Source organism: Arvicola amphibius, chromosome 9, assembly GCF_903992535.2.
Source record: "Arvicola amphibius chromosome 9, mArvAmp1.2, whole genome shotgun sequence".
NCBI classification, from domain to species: domain Eukaryota; kingdom Metazoa; phylum Chordata; class Mammalia; order Rodentia; family Cricetidae; genus Arvicola; species Arvicola amphibius.
Window position 1 is genome coordinate 87209986 of NC_052055.2, and position 14729 is coordinate 87224714.

The 14729-nt window shown below is 40.1% G+C and overlaps 1 protein-coding gene across 2 annotated transcripts; it reads right to left on the reverse strand.

Moving 5' to 3' along the window:
• Positions 1 to 2334: 2334 nt before the first annotated feature.
• Ptp4a1 (protein tyrosine phosphatase 4A1) lies at positions 2335 to 8566 on the reverse strand. 2 transcript variants are annotated; one of them, XM_038342971.1, is made up of 6 exons: positions 8413 to 8566; positions 5061 to 5646; positions 4012 to 4104; positions 3661 to 3791; positions 2993 to 3067; positions 2335 to 2545 (listed from the first exon to the last, which is right to left on the reverse strand). In XM_038342971.1, exons 2-6 carry the CDS (start codon positions 5163 to 5165, stop codon positions 2428 to 2430), a joined length of 522 nt encoding a protein of 173 aa, XP_038198899.1. In that variant the 5' UTR covers positions 5166 to 5646; positions 8413 to 8566; the 3' UTR covers positions 2335 to 2427. The 2 variants fall into 2 exon arrangements, with proteins under 2 accessions (XP_038198899.1, XP_038198900.1); XM_038342972.1 differs by having other exon boundaries at positions 5061 to 5643; positions 8413 to 8561.
• Positions 8567 to 14729: the final 6163 nt, after the last annotated feature.

The following is a 14729-nucleotide window of genomic DNA, read 5'->3' on the forward strand; positions in this document are numbered from 1 at the left end:
ACATTATCTGGAGTAGCTAATAGCCAGATAAGAGTAACAAAACCGACCCTGAGATTGTGATTACAGTAGGGTATCTATGGAACCACCTAACCACTCACAACATACTGAACTTCATCACGTGCCCAGGCAAGCAGTGTCTTGAGTGTGGAGGGATGATGTTGGGATCTACTTTTAGAGCTTTCCTTTAATAGGAAACTACATCTTCTCCTGGTTCAGTTATCACATCACTTGTATCAGAAGCATAATTCCTATAGATTAATCACTATTAATATCAATTAAAGGGACCCAAACTCAAGAAAGCAAATTATGTATGTAGACACAGCACTCCATGTATACCAGGCTGGTTATGTTGCCAAGGATGACTTTGGATTCCTGATCCCTATATACTAACTACTATGTCTGATTGGTGTGGTGCTGAGGACCAAACTCAGGGTTGCTAGGCAAGTACTCTACTTACTGAGCCGTATTCCCAGTCCCCCAAAGTAAATTTTATAACATCCACCAATGTTACAATTATAAGAACTCAGCTTATAATTGTTATCAGACCCAAGGTATTTTTTGGATGTTATCACAGGTATCGCTGTATTAACAGATACAAAATATTTGACTAAAGAACGAGTAACATAGTTTATAATGCACAGGTAATTTTATAAAGCAAAGTGACTTTTAGCACCATACAATTTTTAAAAATTCAAATTTTCAAACTTAGATGTTTCTTCAGGAATCATGGCAGCACCTTTCCTCTCCTAGTGAGAACAAATGCTTATTTATGGGCTGTGTGGTAATACATAAGCATAAACTATGAAAATGAAACATTTCAGATTATTGAAAGTTAAAATTTATTAAGTCATCATGTGCCAAATACTCAGGTTCAAAGTAATTTCAAAATATATACAGGTATGTAATTAACTTAAGTGAGAAAACTGGATGGGAAAGCTCAAAACTCCTGACCGCTGGAAAGGAATCTTAAAATCAATGTCATCATCTGTTACAAACTGTTTTCCCCAGTACACAACATTCAATTGGTTCAAAATTATCTAGGTCTTTAAAGAGGAAAATTTATAGTAAAAGCACTTGGTATTCAATAGTGCTCATAACCCTAAATTTGTTCATAAATTGAAATGTTAACTGAATCCATTGTTTTCTACAAAATAAGTTAATTTTAAGCAAAATAACCTCAGTGACAAACGCATTTCATTATTTATTTAGATGTTGAAGCTCTTGCACTAAGTTTTTACAAGCTGGTGAACACTGACAAACTATTTCTCCCACAGAACTATAACCACACATTCCCAGACAGTATAAATATATGGTTGAACTAACATTAATACACATCACCACTTTATCGATTACATAATAAAACAAATGATCAAGTATCCAATTATTAAGTTACACAGCTGAAAAGGCATATAAAATATGTCTGCTCAGTTCATTAGCAGATCCCACATCTTTTTTTTTTGCAAGAGAGGTTGGGAAGAGAATGGGAAAACCATAATTCAAGCAAGTTGGAAAACAACTTCTGACATGGAAAAAAAAGAATTTCAGAAATTTTGATTAAGAATTGGTTAGCTACAACAATGTATCTATACCTTTCAAAAATATTTACTAAATTAAAGAGCATATTCTACATGTTCTGCACGAGACAAAGGCAACATTTTACTAAAAATATTAATAGCCTCCTCCCATTCTTTATCAGGCCTTCCCTGTAAGTTGCACCTTTGAGTGCAAATATTAAATTAACTAAGGCTTTTTGTCTGGAGACATTATTGAAGATATGTGCTTCTGTAACAAAGTCGATTTTCAAATGGAGGTTTCCCATAACATCACAAAGAAAGACATAAAGACAGCACAAGACTTGCTAAAAAAAAAAATTGATGGCTAAGCAAACCTGATGTAATCTGGTATGAGTGTGGGAGACGTAAACATAGAGTGAGCAGGCAGAGAACGAGAAGCCCTGCAGTGTTTGAAATGACAGAAGGAATAAACCATGGAAGGTCTAGAGTGTTCTCAGTTCCTGGAATTTTGGTTCTGTACGATGCTAAAAAATATACAGGTATTGTGATGGGTATTTTGGCACCTAATCTTTCTAAATTCCTTATATACTAATAATACTCTGGCACAGGGTACATATAAGGACATAACTCAATACCGTATTTTAGGAAGGGTCAATTGGTACAAATAATAAGCACATTTTAAATGCTGACCAGCAAAGATCTTTTGCTTAAGTGTCCAAACAGGTTGATCATAACCCAAATATAGAGGATGCAATTCTGTCAAGCTTGTGGCCTGGTAAGACTGGTTTTCAATATTCCCGTGGAAGCTTCAGCAGACTTATTCAATAAGCCAACACGTTGGCTAATTATGTATGACAAATCAGGTCCCATCTGAAGTTCCACTTCCAAGGCAATGGCATCAGGCACCCCAGTTTTATTGGATACAACAGTTGTTTCTATGACCATTGGAATCCTTGAAGCGCAGCCGCATCTTAGGACGGTACTTCTCCAGATACAAAAGTTGCTTGCTGTTAAAAGCTCCACGCCGCTTTCTGGAAAGAAAGAGAAAGCTAACTAAAGGATGTTCTTTCTTGTACCTAGGAAGAGGACAAAGTCAAGGGAGCTATCTAGAGCACTGAGATTTCTGAATATGCCAGGTTTTGACTTTTATTCAATGAATGATGTTGAGACCACACCAACAAAAACAAAATATCCTTCAACTTTAGTCATATACCTTAGCAAATGTAAATTAACAAGTACATTGAGTCAATGAAGTAGAACAAGTCACTGAACAATCATCTGCATGAAAAGGTTGGAGAAGGTCCTTTTCTCCTGGACTTAGTATAGTTAGTAACAACAGGCACACAATACACATTCAGACAAAACACTCAAACATACCAAAAACAAAACAATTGATAGAGAGGATTTGGATTTTACTTAATTCAGATATTGAATAAGAAAATACATGCAGGCATTAAAGAGGACAGTGCATTACTTACTGTCTTATGAACTGTACTGCATCTTCATACTTCATTCCACCTTCAATTAATGCTAAGGCAACAAGCACTGGAGCTCTAGTAAGGTAAAAAATTTTGACAAATCACATTTTTTCAAAATTAAACCCTGTAAAATTCATTACTGAAATACCCCCATACCAAAAATTGTATCTTATATTAAATTTTTTTAGGACTGAGTTTGATACTACAGGCTTAGAATCTCAGCTACCTGGAAAGCTGAAGATTACAATTTCAAGACAGCCAAGAAGTGAGTTCAAGACCAACTAGGGAAACTGCCTGAAAATAAGATGGTCAGGAAGCTAGAGATATAGTACACTGTTAGAGAACTTATCCAGCATGCGGAAGGGACCAGGTTCAAACCCAAAGAAGAGAGAACCTTAGAAAGTATTAGTACTTTCAATTCAGACCTTTATCTAGAACAGCGGTTCTCAACCTGCGAGTCAGGATCCTTTAGAGGTCACTTATCAGACACCCTGCACATCAGATATTTAATCATGATTTATAACAGTCGCAAAATTAAAGTTATGAAGTAGCAATGTAAATTATTTTTATGGTTGTGAGTCACAACAACATGAGGAATTGTATTAAAGGGTCACATTAGGAAGGTTGAGAACCACTGATTTAGAAAGAAATTAGGTGATTTTTCTTACCTGCCAAGGCCTGCAACACAATGGACAGCAATACAGCAGCCAGGTTCTTCACGAAACTTAATCTTTACAAGACTTAACCAGTCATCAACAATCTGGTTGGATGGTGGTGCGCCATCATCAAAAGGCCAGTCCTAAATCAAAAGAAATATTTTAGAACTTTATATTAGCTAGGTACATTGGTGCAGTCCTGTATTCTCAAAACCCAGGAGGAGAGGCAAGTGGGTTGCTGAGTTCATACCAAGTTCCAGGCTAACTGGGCTAATTTTGCCTTGACTTAACTGAGCTTCTTGAAGTCCGGTTTGAATAAGCTTCTGTGACACAACAGACATACACGAAAGCTTAAGTACTTACAAGAACACGAATGCCTTCTTTCTCCACGAGAGTAGTGTCGTAAGTTGCTTCACACACTCTTACTATTGTGGTAACTCCATACTTCTTAAGTTCCTAGAAAAAAAAAACTCAGGTATTTAAAACCGTATCATTATTGCTGTGTCATCTCCACCATTTTTGATCATGCTGGTCAATGAAGACCTGCAGAATCTGTTATGTACGTTTAACAGAGGCAAATCACTAGATATCATACATTTAGTTCAGCGAGGGGAAAAAAAACCCTTAGATATGATTTCTATGGGTACTTGGTGCACATGGAGGTCAGATGTCAATTGCAGGTACTAGTCTTACTGAGAAATTTTTGAGAAATGATCTTACTGTCCTATATTTTGCGAAGAAGGCTAGCTTTTAACTATAGGCTCTGAGGAAGAGACTCGGGTCTGCATGCATGAGCAGTAAAGCACTTTACTGATTGCTCTACCTCCTCAGACTGAAATCATTTAGAAATAATTTCAAAGGCTCAAATCCAAACTTCAATTTTAAAAAGCCATTCACCATAAAAAAAAAAAAACCTCACAGACTTGACTGAGGATAAAGTATGTAATTATAATTCAACTAAGACATTTAAAAAATGCAACTGGAAATTAAAAAGTTTAACATTTAAATATTTCCTCTATAAATTAGAGACACCTATCTGCTACCTTTGAGTTAACTGTAGGTTTTTATTCTTTATAAATGTGTGCTCAGATAAATTAATTAGCATTAATCCTTCCAAGAGCAGAAAACAGCAGAATTGCCAGCTGGAAAATAGAGTCCAAGTACAAATGAACTTAAAGACATTAACTAATTGTAGTTTATTACACTAGGAGAAAAGGATACAAAAGATCCCTAAGTGGCAGTTTCTCTGTCTTGTAAATTTAACTAAGCAAACTAGACACATAGTTCTCAAAGTGCAACACCATAATACCATAAAGACATTTCCTTTCTGAGTACCAAAACGATAGCTACAACATCTTTCAGATTAGTTCCACTATTAAACTGCAACCAATTAGTAAAATAGTGTAACTTACCTCTATAAATTTGTTTAAGGTCGCATTGGTTGGATTGTGTGTAATAAGGAATCTCATGTTCTTGTATGTGACTTCCACAGGAGCAGGGCGGTTCATTCGAGCCATGTTAATTTAGTTTAAAAAAACACCCAATAGGGTTACGAAAGAATTAAAAAATTGAATACAGAAATGATGCAAAAAAAAAAATCAAAAACAAACAAAAAGAAAACAACCTGAAGTCTACTTCAATATTCAATATACTCCACTTGAAATTCTCAGTGCTTTGAGTATGAAATTGGGAGAAATGGGCAATGAAATGAACCTCCTAACAAGAAGCAGTGATTCTTCAATCCAGTAATACTGAGGCAATACAAAGGAAGTGCACTGAGGTTTACCCCATCCAGGTCTGAGCTCTTGTAAAATGCTCTGCAGATTTCAATTCAACACGTCTGTGTCCAGGTATCCACTCTTATGGGGGCTTCTTGGTGGAGTAGTAATGAATTTCTACAGTTCACTTGTCTGCATAGAGGTCGTGCTGTGCCTGGCAGTAATCTCCACTGCCCTTCAGAAACTCCATAAATGTGTGACCGAGAACACCACAGAACTGCTGTTTAGAAGAAAAAGAATAAAAGACGGGAAAAAGTTATTTTCCAATTCAAAAGGAACATGTAATGCTTTTCCACTAAGTATACAACTATGCTCAAATTAAGAGACACCAAGATATCAACTTTTACTCAAATTACAAAATTCAAGGTGACTGCATTTTAAAATCAATAGGCCTACAGTATGCAGTCACAAGCCCATTAAAGGGAAATTGCTAATCAATTATAAAGAATGTTCAAAGTCACTGCTACATTTGGTGGAATTCCCACACATCTATACACACATTTCATTAATTAATCTTTTAAGTTATTGTTTACACACTAATATAAACTTCATGTAGTTTGAAGCTTTTGACTTCTGCATAATTTACTGAACTCATAGAAAGCCATTTCAGCTGCTCATCAGTTCTTTGCTTTTAATTTAATGCTTATTAAGCTACTGAGATAAAAGGAGATATCTGTTGTATGATGGTTTTTCTAGAGAGCATAGTATTTTTAGTCCAATTATATCTCAATATTTACATTTTAGTCACTAAAGCTTAAGTATGAAGCCATGAGCACAATTCCCTTTTGTATTTTCTGTCATCTTAACATCTAAAAATAAGACATGTACAGCCTTACAGTTAGAGCAGGTTCTAAGTGTAAGTAATCACCAAGCATGTCTCACAGTATGGAAAGAGACATAGACCCAGCATCAACACTAAACTCTGGTGAAGTGTGTGAGGGTGATGTTATCCTGATGGGACTCATCTTTAGGAAGGATGACTGGAATACCAGGCCATCTTGTTCCCACAAACCACATAGCATTGAATGATTACTCTCTAAGTGAAACCATCAGAAATTTCTTGCTTAAGAATTAGTAACTCTTAAAAAAATTAGTAACTCTTAAGAACTTTTATACTTTTGTGCCATCTCTTAGGTTTCTAATTAAACCAGCTCTTATAAATACAATTTATCTCAACCATATGTCTTAAACTATCTTCAAATAAAATACACACAATTTTATCTTTTTCCTATATTTAAACTCCAACTTCACTTATCTGCGCTAAAACTAAAACCTAACTCAGATATGAAAAAGGAATTAGAGGGGTTCATGTTAAGACTTAGTTTATAATGGCCTCAAACACAAGGTGACTATTATGATTAGTAACATATAAAAACATTTCATTTTCCTTAAGTTCCCCTTTAAAGATTAATTAAACCAGTTTCATGTAAGCACCAAATAGTAAATACTTACAGGGCATTTTTTTTTCAGAGCATATGCATAAAAAGCTTTTCAAATAAACCGAGTAGAGGTAGATGAGCATTAACAAATGCTTGAATGCCCACCTACTCTAGGCAATTTGTGTAGAAAACTAAGAATACACTTACTCACAAAATCACTCAATGACAACCACTGACCCAAACACTTAACATGTATCCATCAGAACGAACTGCCAAAGTAAAATCTTAATTCATTTACTAAAAAGGTACCACAAGCAACTCATTTCCATGTTTTCTGAAATGGGTGCTCACAAGATATTAACTGCCAGGTGGATTTAAAATCCCGATTGCCTAAATTAACCAGTAAGGATATCACTACTTCAAAGAGTAGACTAATAATCTGAAATTATTGTAATAATCTGAAATTATTGTTATACATTTGAGTCATAATTTCTTGTCGTAAAGAGTTATTTTTTTTAATCGGCACTTTTTTGACTATACACAGGACACCCACATAGCTTAAAGTTCACATAAACTCTTAAAGTTCCACCAGGAAGCTGAAAATCAAAAAAAATTCTGGTTTAAAATGAGTGGAGCCACCCAGTGGCTGGAGGACACCTCAATTAAAAGTGCTGACCACTGACATCCTTTTAATGTGTCCCATTCCCTCACAGGCAAAAGCTAAACATGATAGGCATCTCAGACACGCGAAGAGATCTCCCTATTTTAATTGCACAAACTAAAAGCACACGAACATAGAGAAAGGAAGTGTGTGTGGCACTAGCCTAAGTCAGTGTTTCGGACTGCAGAATCAAGTCAGCCTGTAGAACCATCTGCTTTAACCAAATTTGTTCCAACTACACTCGGATTTCAAGCAACGCACCCAATCTAGCGCGTTGTAAAACGCTGTTTCTTTCTGGCGTAAGTCTAGCTTTTCCGGTTTTCAAACATAAGCCGGCGCGAAGCAAAGAGAAAAAAGAAAAAAAAAGGCAACCCAGGAAGCATGACCCCACAAGCCAGACCACCAGGGCACACATCGTTCCTATACCGAGGAAATTACAGCTCCGCAGCGGCGGAATGGTGCAGGGCTGCTCACTCAACAGGAGCCTCGCTCGCAGTTCTGGCCGGCTCCTGTTGCTCCTGCTCCAACAGCAGGCAGCCCGCCGCGGGGACCGGGTAGGGACCCCCTCCACCGCCCCGGTCGCCCCTACCGACGCCTGCCGGAGGTCGGGCAAGCCCGGGCTTGCGCGGCGCGCACAGCCGCGAGGTCCGCAATCACGGGTTCGCGGTGGCGAGCGCGGGCGGCCACCGAGGCCATCTTGGGAGGCCCCGGGCGCCGGGTCCCGGTCCCCGTCGCTCTGCCCCGCCCCGGCCACGTCCACGACGCCCCGCGCGGCTTCTCGGAACAAAGGCCGCAGGGGTCGCACGCGCACAAAGCGGCTCCTCGGCCCCGGCGACCGCTCCCGGTCCGGGTCCCGCTGCCGGCGGCGCCTCCGCCCGCCTCCCTCCCTCCCTCCCTCGGCACACAGCCGGCCCGCTCGAACAAAGGCCGGGCCCGCGGGACTCACAGGAATATGTCTACTCATTGAAGATTGTGGCCTAATCATACAGCCGGTCCCGAGGCGGCGCAGGCGGCGGCGGCAGGGCAGGCGGCGGTGGGCGTCGCGGGGCGGCGGCGGCGGCGGCGATGCAGGCGGCGGGGGCACCAGACGACCATGCAGTGAGCTGCCCGAGGAGCGTCGCCGAGCCGGCCGCAGCCCAGAGCCAATGCGCGCGCCCAGGCGCCCTTGCGTCACAAGCCCTCCCCTTTATAGCCGGCGCGACGTGCGCCCCGGCGCCAACCAATCACGGCGCGGGACGCTAAGGCACGGGGCGGGGCCCGGGCCGCCGACGTCACTCGCGGCGGCCGCCACCGGTGCGAACCGGTTGATGAATGGCGCGGAGTGCGAGCTGTACCTCGTCACTCAACGCGCTCGCGGCTCGAGCCTCGAGTTCGCCTCAACTTGGATCGCGGCTCTGGCAGGCGGAACCCTGTCGCCCGGAGCCATAGCTCCGTCGCCCTGGCCAACGGTTTACCTTGGCACCTGCGCCCCAGAACTCCGTCATCACCCCCATATTGATGTCGCATGACCGCTGGGCGGGTGACTCACCGCTCCAGGGCTCAGCCCTACCCTAGGCCGGGATGAGGGATTCTGGTCACCGCCCTCACTTCCACGTGGGAAGGCTCTCCGCAGAGTTTAGCCCATGGGACGCGGGACGTGTCTGTATTTTTTTGAGTCTTGTTGCCCCCGAGCCTTTTTTCTTTCCCTTTTTCTCTTTTAGGTTATACCCTCAAACTGCTGATGCTGGCAACTGCAGTTGGCTCGATTGTGGCATTTCGAAATCACATGCATCCTTTGTACTGGTGCTCACTCACAGATAAAGGTTAGCCATCGCTAAAGGGAAGCCTTTTTAAAATTAAGAATCTTCGGCTTTATCATGGACTGATGTATTTTTTTTTTTTTTTTTTTTTTTTTGCGTCAAAAGCTAAGCTTCCCATTTTGTTGATCCAGCCCTGTTCCAGTGTCCTTTTAATCTAGGCCTCTAATTGAAGCTGTATCGCAATTGTTTCTATGCTATACAAGGGCTGCTTTCATCATCTGAAAATCCTTCCTGCTCAGTCGTCTAGGACTGATAAACAGGACCTTTAACCTGTTTTGAAGAACACAGCTTTCCAACACTGAAGTCTTTTGCTTCCCGTTTTTCCACACATTAGATTGGAGAAATAAGAATCAAGTTGTGACCTCTCTGTGTACTGCATTTTACGATTTATTAGCACTTCTACTTAGAGACTTTTTCTTGCATATAGTTCCTCAACTTTCTTTTATATACACTGTAAGCAAAGTAAATGCTATTGAAAAAGAATAGGCTAGACCTTGAAAGTAACAACGAAAAATCTTCATTAAAAATTGCTTGCCTAGAGATCCATTTAAGTCAAGGAAATTTGACACATAATATCCCTTCACAAATAGAGGTAAAATGGGGTAACGTTTAAATTATGTAAGTCCTAGGAAAATAAAGGAAGATTAAAAGGAAAGTCGTGCGACAGGAAAGTGAAGTTGTTCAGACCAGGAAACTCAACAGAAGACAGATTAAGTATTACAGAATTAAAAACCTTTCATATGACCAGTGTCTTTGGGTAAGTATTAACTTCAGTTTGGGAAAAAATACGGGCAAGAATCAATTAGTGAATAGCTTGGGCAACTTGTGTAATAACATACTTAGACACATTAAATTGGCCCATCTTACTCCAAAGGTCGATCAATACAGTGAGATGAGATAATGAAACCTTTGGAAAGGGGGAATTTGGTGAGCTAACATAGCTCAGCAAATGGTAAGCAAAGGTAAGCCAGTGTTTTAGGTAGTTTTGTTGTGGAACTTATGCAAATTGTGAGCTGTGTAATCCACAGATCCTGTAATTACCACAGGTAGTGCTGAAGTGTGTAGTAATTCAGTTTACTGTCCTTGAGCTCCAGAAGCCGGGCTCCAACTCTTAGGAGGGCAAATCAGCTCTGGATTCCTATCTTTGAGAAGGGAGTACGACCTTGCCCTATTTGCTGCTGAAAGAATGTATCTTTTTTGTTTGCTTGTTTTGTTTTCAAGACAGGGTTTCCCTGTGTAACAGTCCTAGTTCTCCTGGAACTAACTCTTGTAGACCAGGCTGGCCTCAGAACTCATAGGCATTCTGCCTGCTTGTTTTTGAAACCCGGTTTCTCTGTAGCTTTGGAGGCTGTCCTAGAACTAGCTCTTGTAGACCAGGCTGGCCTTGAACTCACAGAGATTGGCCTGCCTCTGCCTCCCAAGTGCTGGGATTAAAGGCCTGTGCCACCACTGCCCGGCTTAAAAAGCAATGTCTTTAAAATAAGCAAGATGATAGGAATATTATAAGGCAAATGCCTATGGAAGATTAAAGACCATAGAAGGTAACGGATCAAATCCTGATGATTGTAGAGAAAAATCTTCCAAGCACAGCACATCTGTAAACAATGATTCAGTTTATGCCAAGTATATAGAAGGAAGATTTCACCCTCACAATTGTCAGATTGTGTGGGGCCATGACAGAGACTGATTGACAACACTCACATAACAAAATGTTATTGTTGCATGGAAAGATTGTATGTGACAGTATCAGCCTCGAACCACTAAGTACACATGAGTCAAGTTTATTTGGCATGGGCAAATACCAGATGGATAGAGCTGAATAAGTGTGTGGATACTTGAGAATGAACTCTCATTGCCGTATTTAAGAAAGGTTTAAAAAAACCTGGATGAATAGCAATGGCCACTACCAATATTATATTGTTTAGGCTAACAATTACAAAGGTGAAAAGCATAGTACACTTACATTTTTAATGAACATATATTTATATCATTAGTGCTAAAAATTAAAGTGTACCCCATGGTACTATGGTAAATAATTTGTGTCAGGCTTTTTTTTTTTAAAGCTGGGCTGTAATCCCAGTTACTTTGGATATTTAGACCAGTGGATCCAGAGTTTATGTAGTTTCAAAAAGCAGAAGCATGTTAGAGAGATGGCTCAGTTAAAAGCAAGTACTGCTCATATAGAAGACCCAAATTTGGTTCCTAGGACCTGTGTTGGACAGCTTACAGTCTTCTGTAACTCTGGATTCAGGGGTTCATATGCTTCTGCAAGCACTACCCCACCCCCACATGAACAAAAATTTATAAGAGAACTGGGGATATGGCTTATTGGTTAGAGTGTTTGTCTAGTAAGGTCTTGGGTTCGATCCCCAGTACTACAAAGGAAAAAAAGAAAAAAAGGAAATCTATATATTCTATAGTCAGAGATGTTTTGATTAATAAAAATACAACTCTCTGTCAAATTCAAAATTTCTGTAGGAGTTTTAGACAGCAGTTTCCAGTGAGGACCTAATGTTTGTTGCAATAAACTTTTTAAGGACTCTAACCTTAAGAGAAAGTCCAGAGAAAGACTTTTTTGTTTTTGTTTTTGTTTTTTGAGACAGGGTTTCTCTGTAACTTTGGATCCTGTCCTGGGACTAGCTCTTGTAGTCCAGGCTGGCCTCGAACTCACAGAGATCCACCTGCCTCTGCCTCCTTAGTGCTGGGATTAAAGGCGTGCACCACCGCCCGGCAAGACTATTGTGTTTTACATAGAGTTAGACAATGCAGAAACTTTCAGTCATACAGAAGATTATAGATACAACTATTCATGAATGAACTCAGGTGGATCAGTTGGGTTTTATGGTTTATGTGGTTTATATATTGTTTTTGACATAAAGTCTTCTCGTGTGATGAAGGCTGTGCTCAAATTCACTATGAGACTGACCCTGAGTTCCTGATCTTTCTCATCCTACCTCCCAAGTGGTTATATTCCAGGTATTCCTCACCATGCCTGGCTGAAGTAAAGATATTATTTTATCCAATACAATCACTAGAGGTAATAGTTTCTCTCTAAAATTAAATTGAGTCAGTCAACATTTTAAAAGTTATGAAAATGCTCTTTAATTTCTATTATAGGCATTTTCTTTCCCTTCTCAAATTAAAATGTCTGAGGTAGTATTCAAACCAGATGAAAATAGGTTTTCTTAAAAATGTTGCTACTTAATATAAAGAATACTTCTTTGGGAGTTCAGTGTGTACATTAGGAAGTGATCAAGAGAATAGTATTTTCCACTTTGTGATAAAATAATTTACTTCAGGCTCAATAAAGAGCTTTCTATGGCCCCAAATAATTCATCATTTTCATATCCTGTGATTCACATGCTGGTACCTGAGGAAATCTAGTTTGAGAAGTCTTATTTTTAGAAAACCTGGCAAAATTTTTCTTGTGGTTCTGTAGCCTGAATACAAATCATTTGGGAATTGGAAATCTGTAGGGCTATAGTTTCCATGTGACTGTCTAGAACACGTTGAATTATGCCAGTTTGAAAGGAAGCAAAAAATAGCTTAAGAAAGGAGAATTTAATCTGGCTAGAGGAAAGAAATGGAGTATAAATAAATGTTAAAGGTTGTCTATGCATGCAATGACAACGCTAGCACTTGACAGGTTTAATTTACAGAGTTGGCATTTAGGCTGTAGATAATCCAGACACTGCCCGAAGCAGCATCACTCTGGCAGCCTTACATAAGAACAGACTGTTCTTGAACTGTTTCCTGCAGACACAGGAATATTCAGGCTTTTAAAAGCTATGGTTGCCAGCCAGGTGGTGGTGGCACACGCCGCCTTTAATCCCAGCACGCAGGAGGCAGAGGCAGGAGGATCTCTGTGAGTTTGAGGCCAGCCTTGTCTACAGAGTGAGTTCCAGGACAGGCTCCAAAGCTACAGAGAAACCTGTCTTGGAAAACAAAAAATCCAAACAAACAAACAAACAAATCGCCAACAAAATGGTAGTGAGATTTGGGCATGGTGGCATATGCATCTAATCTCAGTGTTTGGGAGGTGGAGGCAGGGTGGATCCGATGATGACTTTATTGGGACGTCAGATCTGTAATTCTCTGTGCAGAAACTCTGCCAAGAAGATGCATGTTACCATAGCTTTAAGTGAATTTGTATAAACTCAGTAATTCATTCCTGAGTCCTTGATACTAGTTGTTAGTTATCATTTATTTCTTGAAATAAAAGGATTATTCCAAGCCAGATTATAAACATGGGTTATTAATCAACCTTTAGGAGAAATGCACAACCATAACAAAGGAAACTTAGTAGATAGTCTGTAGTGGTTGGCTGATATGTCCAACATAAGCATCCACTTGCTTGATTTCACCTTCTAATCTCGTCTGATACCAGTGTTGTCAAGTTTGTTTCCTTCTAAACTACAAGCGGTCACGAAAACATTCTAAATCAAATACAAAATAACAACACAAAATGTGCTAGATGTTTGTTAAATATCTGCCATGTGCCAAGTAATGTTAGGCACAAGAGAATTAAAATGTCCTCTGCTATGAAAACATGGAACATAAGAGATAGAAAGTTCTATCCCTAGGACCCACATGGTAAAAGGAGAGAACAGGCTCCTATGAGTTGTTCCTTCACATACATGCTATTGTGTGCACGTGCATGCTTGTACACTTAAGAGATGAGGGAAGAGTCTAAATATACTTAAAATTTCATTAAAATTTAAAAATATTTTAAAGCTATTTTATGGTACTAGAGATTGAATCAGGCTAGATCCTTGACCTCTGTTTATTTTGTATTTTGACATATGATCTCACTATAAATTGCCTTCTTGGTCTTGAATTCCCTTTGTAGCCCAGGCAGACCTTTACCTGTCTGAAACTTTCTTTGAGCACCCAGGATAGAGGCCAATGTTACCATGCTTTTTGGGGGAGCAGGCTTTTCGAGACAGAGTTTCTCTATAATTTTTTAGCTTGTCCTGTAACTCGTTCTGTAGATCAGGCTGGCCTTGAACTAACAGAAATCCACCTGCCTCTGCCTCCTGAGTGCTAGGATTTAAAGGCGTGCACTGCCACCACCCAGCCTCATGCTTTCTTTAAAAATTGATTGTAAATGTTCTGACTTCCAGGGCACCTTACCATGAGTCCTCACTCTTTTTGTTCATAAGGTAGGATCTGCAGCTCAGCAGTCTCCAGGAATTCAGAGGCTAGGGCCCAGCCAGTGACATCTCTGTTGAAAAAGGGATAGGCCTGTCCTCTATTACTAGACATGAGAAGCTGTTGTTCTGGGAGTGGGGATGATGAAAAGAAATAGGAGTTGAAGTCGGGGCGATGGTGGCACATGCCTTTAATCCCAGCACTCGGGAGGCAGAGGTAGGTGGATCTCTGTGAGTTCAAGGCCAGCCTGTTCTACAAGAACTAATTCCAGGACAGCCTCTAAAGCTACAGAGAAACCCTGTCCCAAAAAACA

Excerpts from the sequence above, each read along its gene's own strand:
- Ptp4a1 (XM_038342971.1), bottom strand. The coding sequence starts at position 5,165 with ATGGCTCGAATGAACCGCCCTGCTCCTGTGGAAGTCACATACAAGAAC. Across the intron at positions 3,792-4,011 it reads AAGAAGGCATTCGTGTTCTT|GACTGGCCTTTTGATGATGG; the intron begins GTAAGTACTTAA and ends CTTTTGATTTAG. Across the intron at positions 3,068-3,660 it reads TGTGTTGCAGGCCTTGGCAG|AGCTCCAGTGCTTGTTGCCT; the intron begins GTAAGAAAAATC and ends TTACCTTACTAG.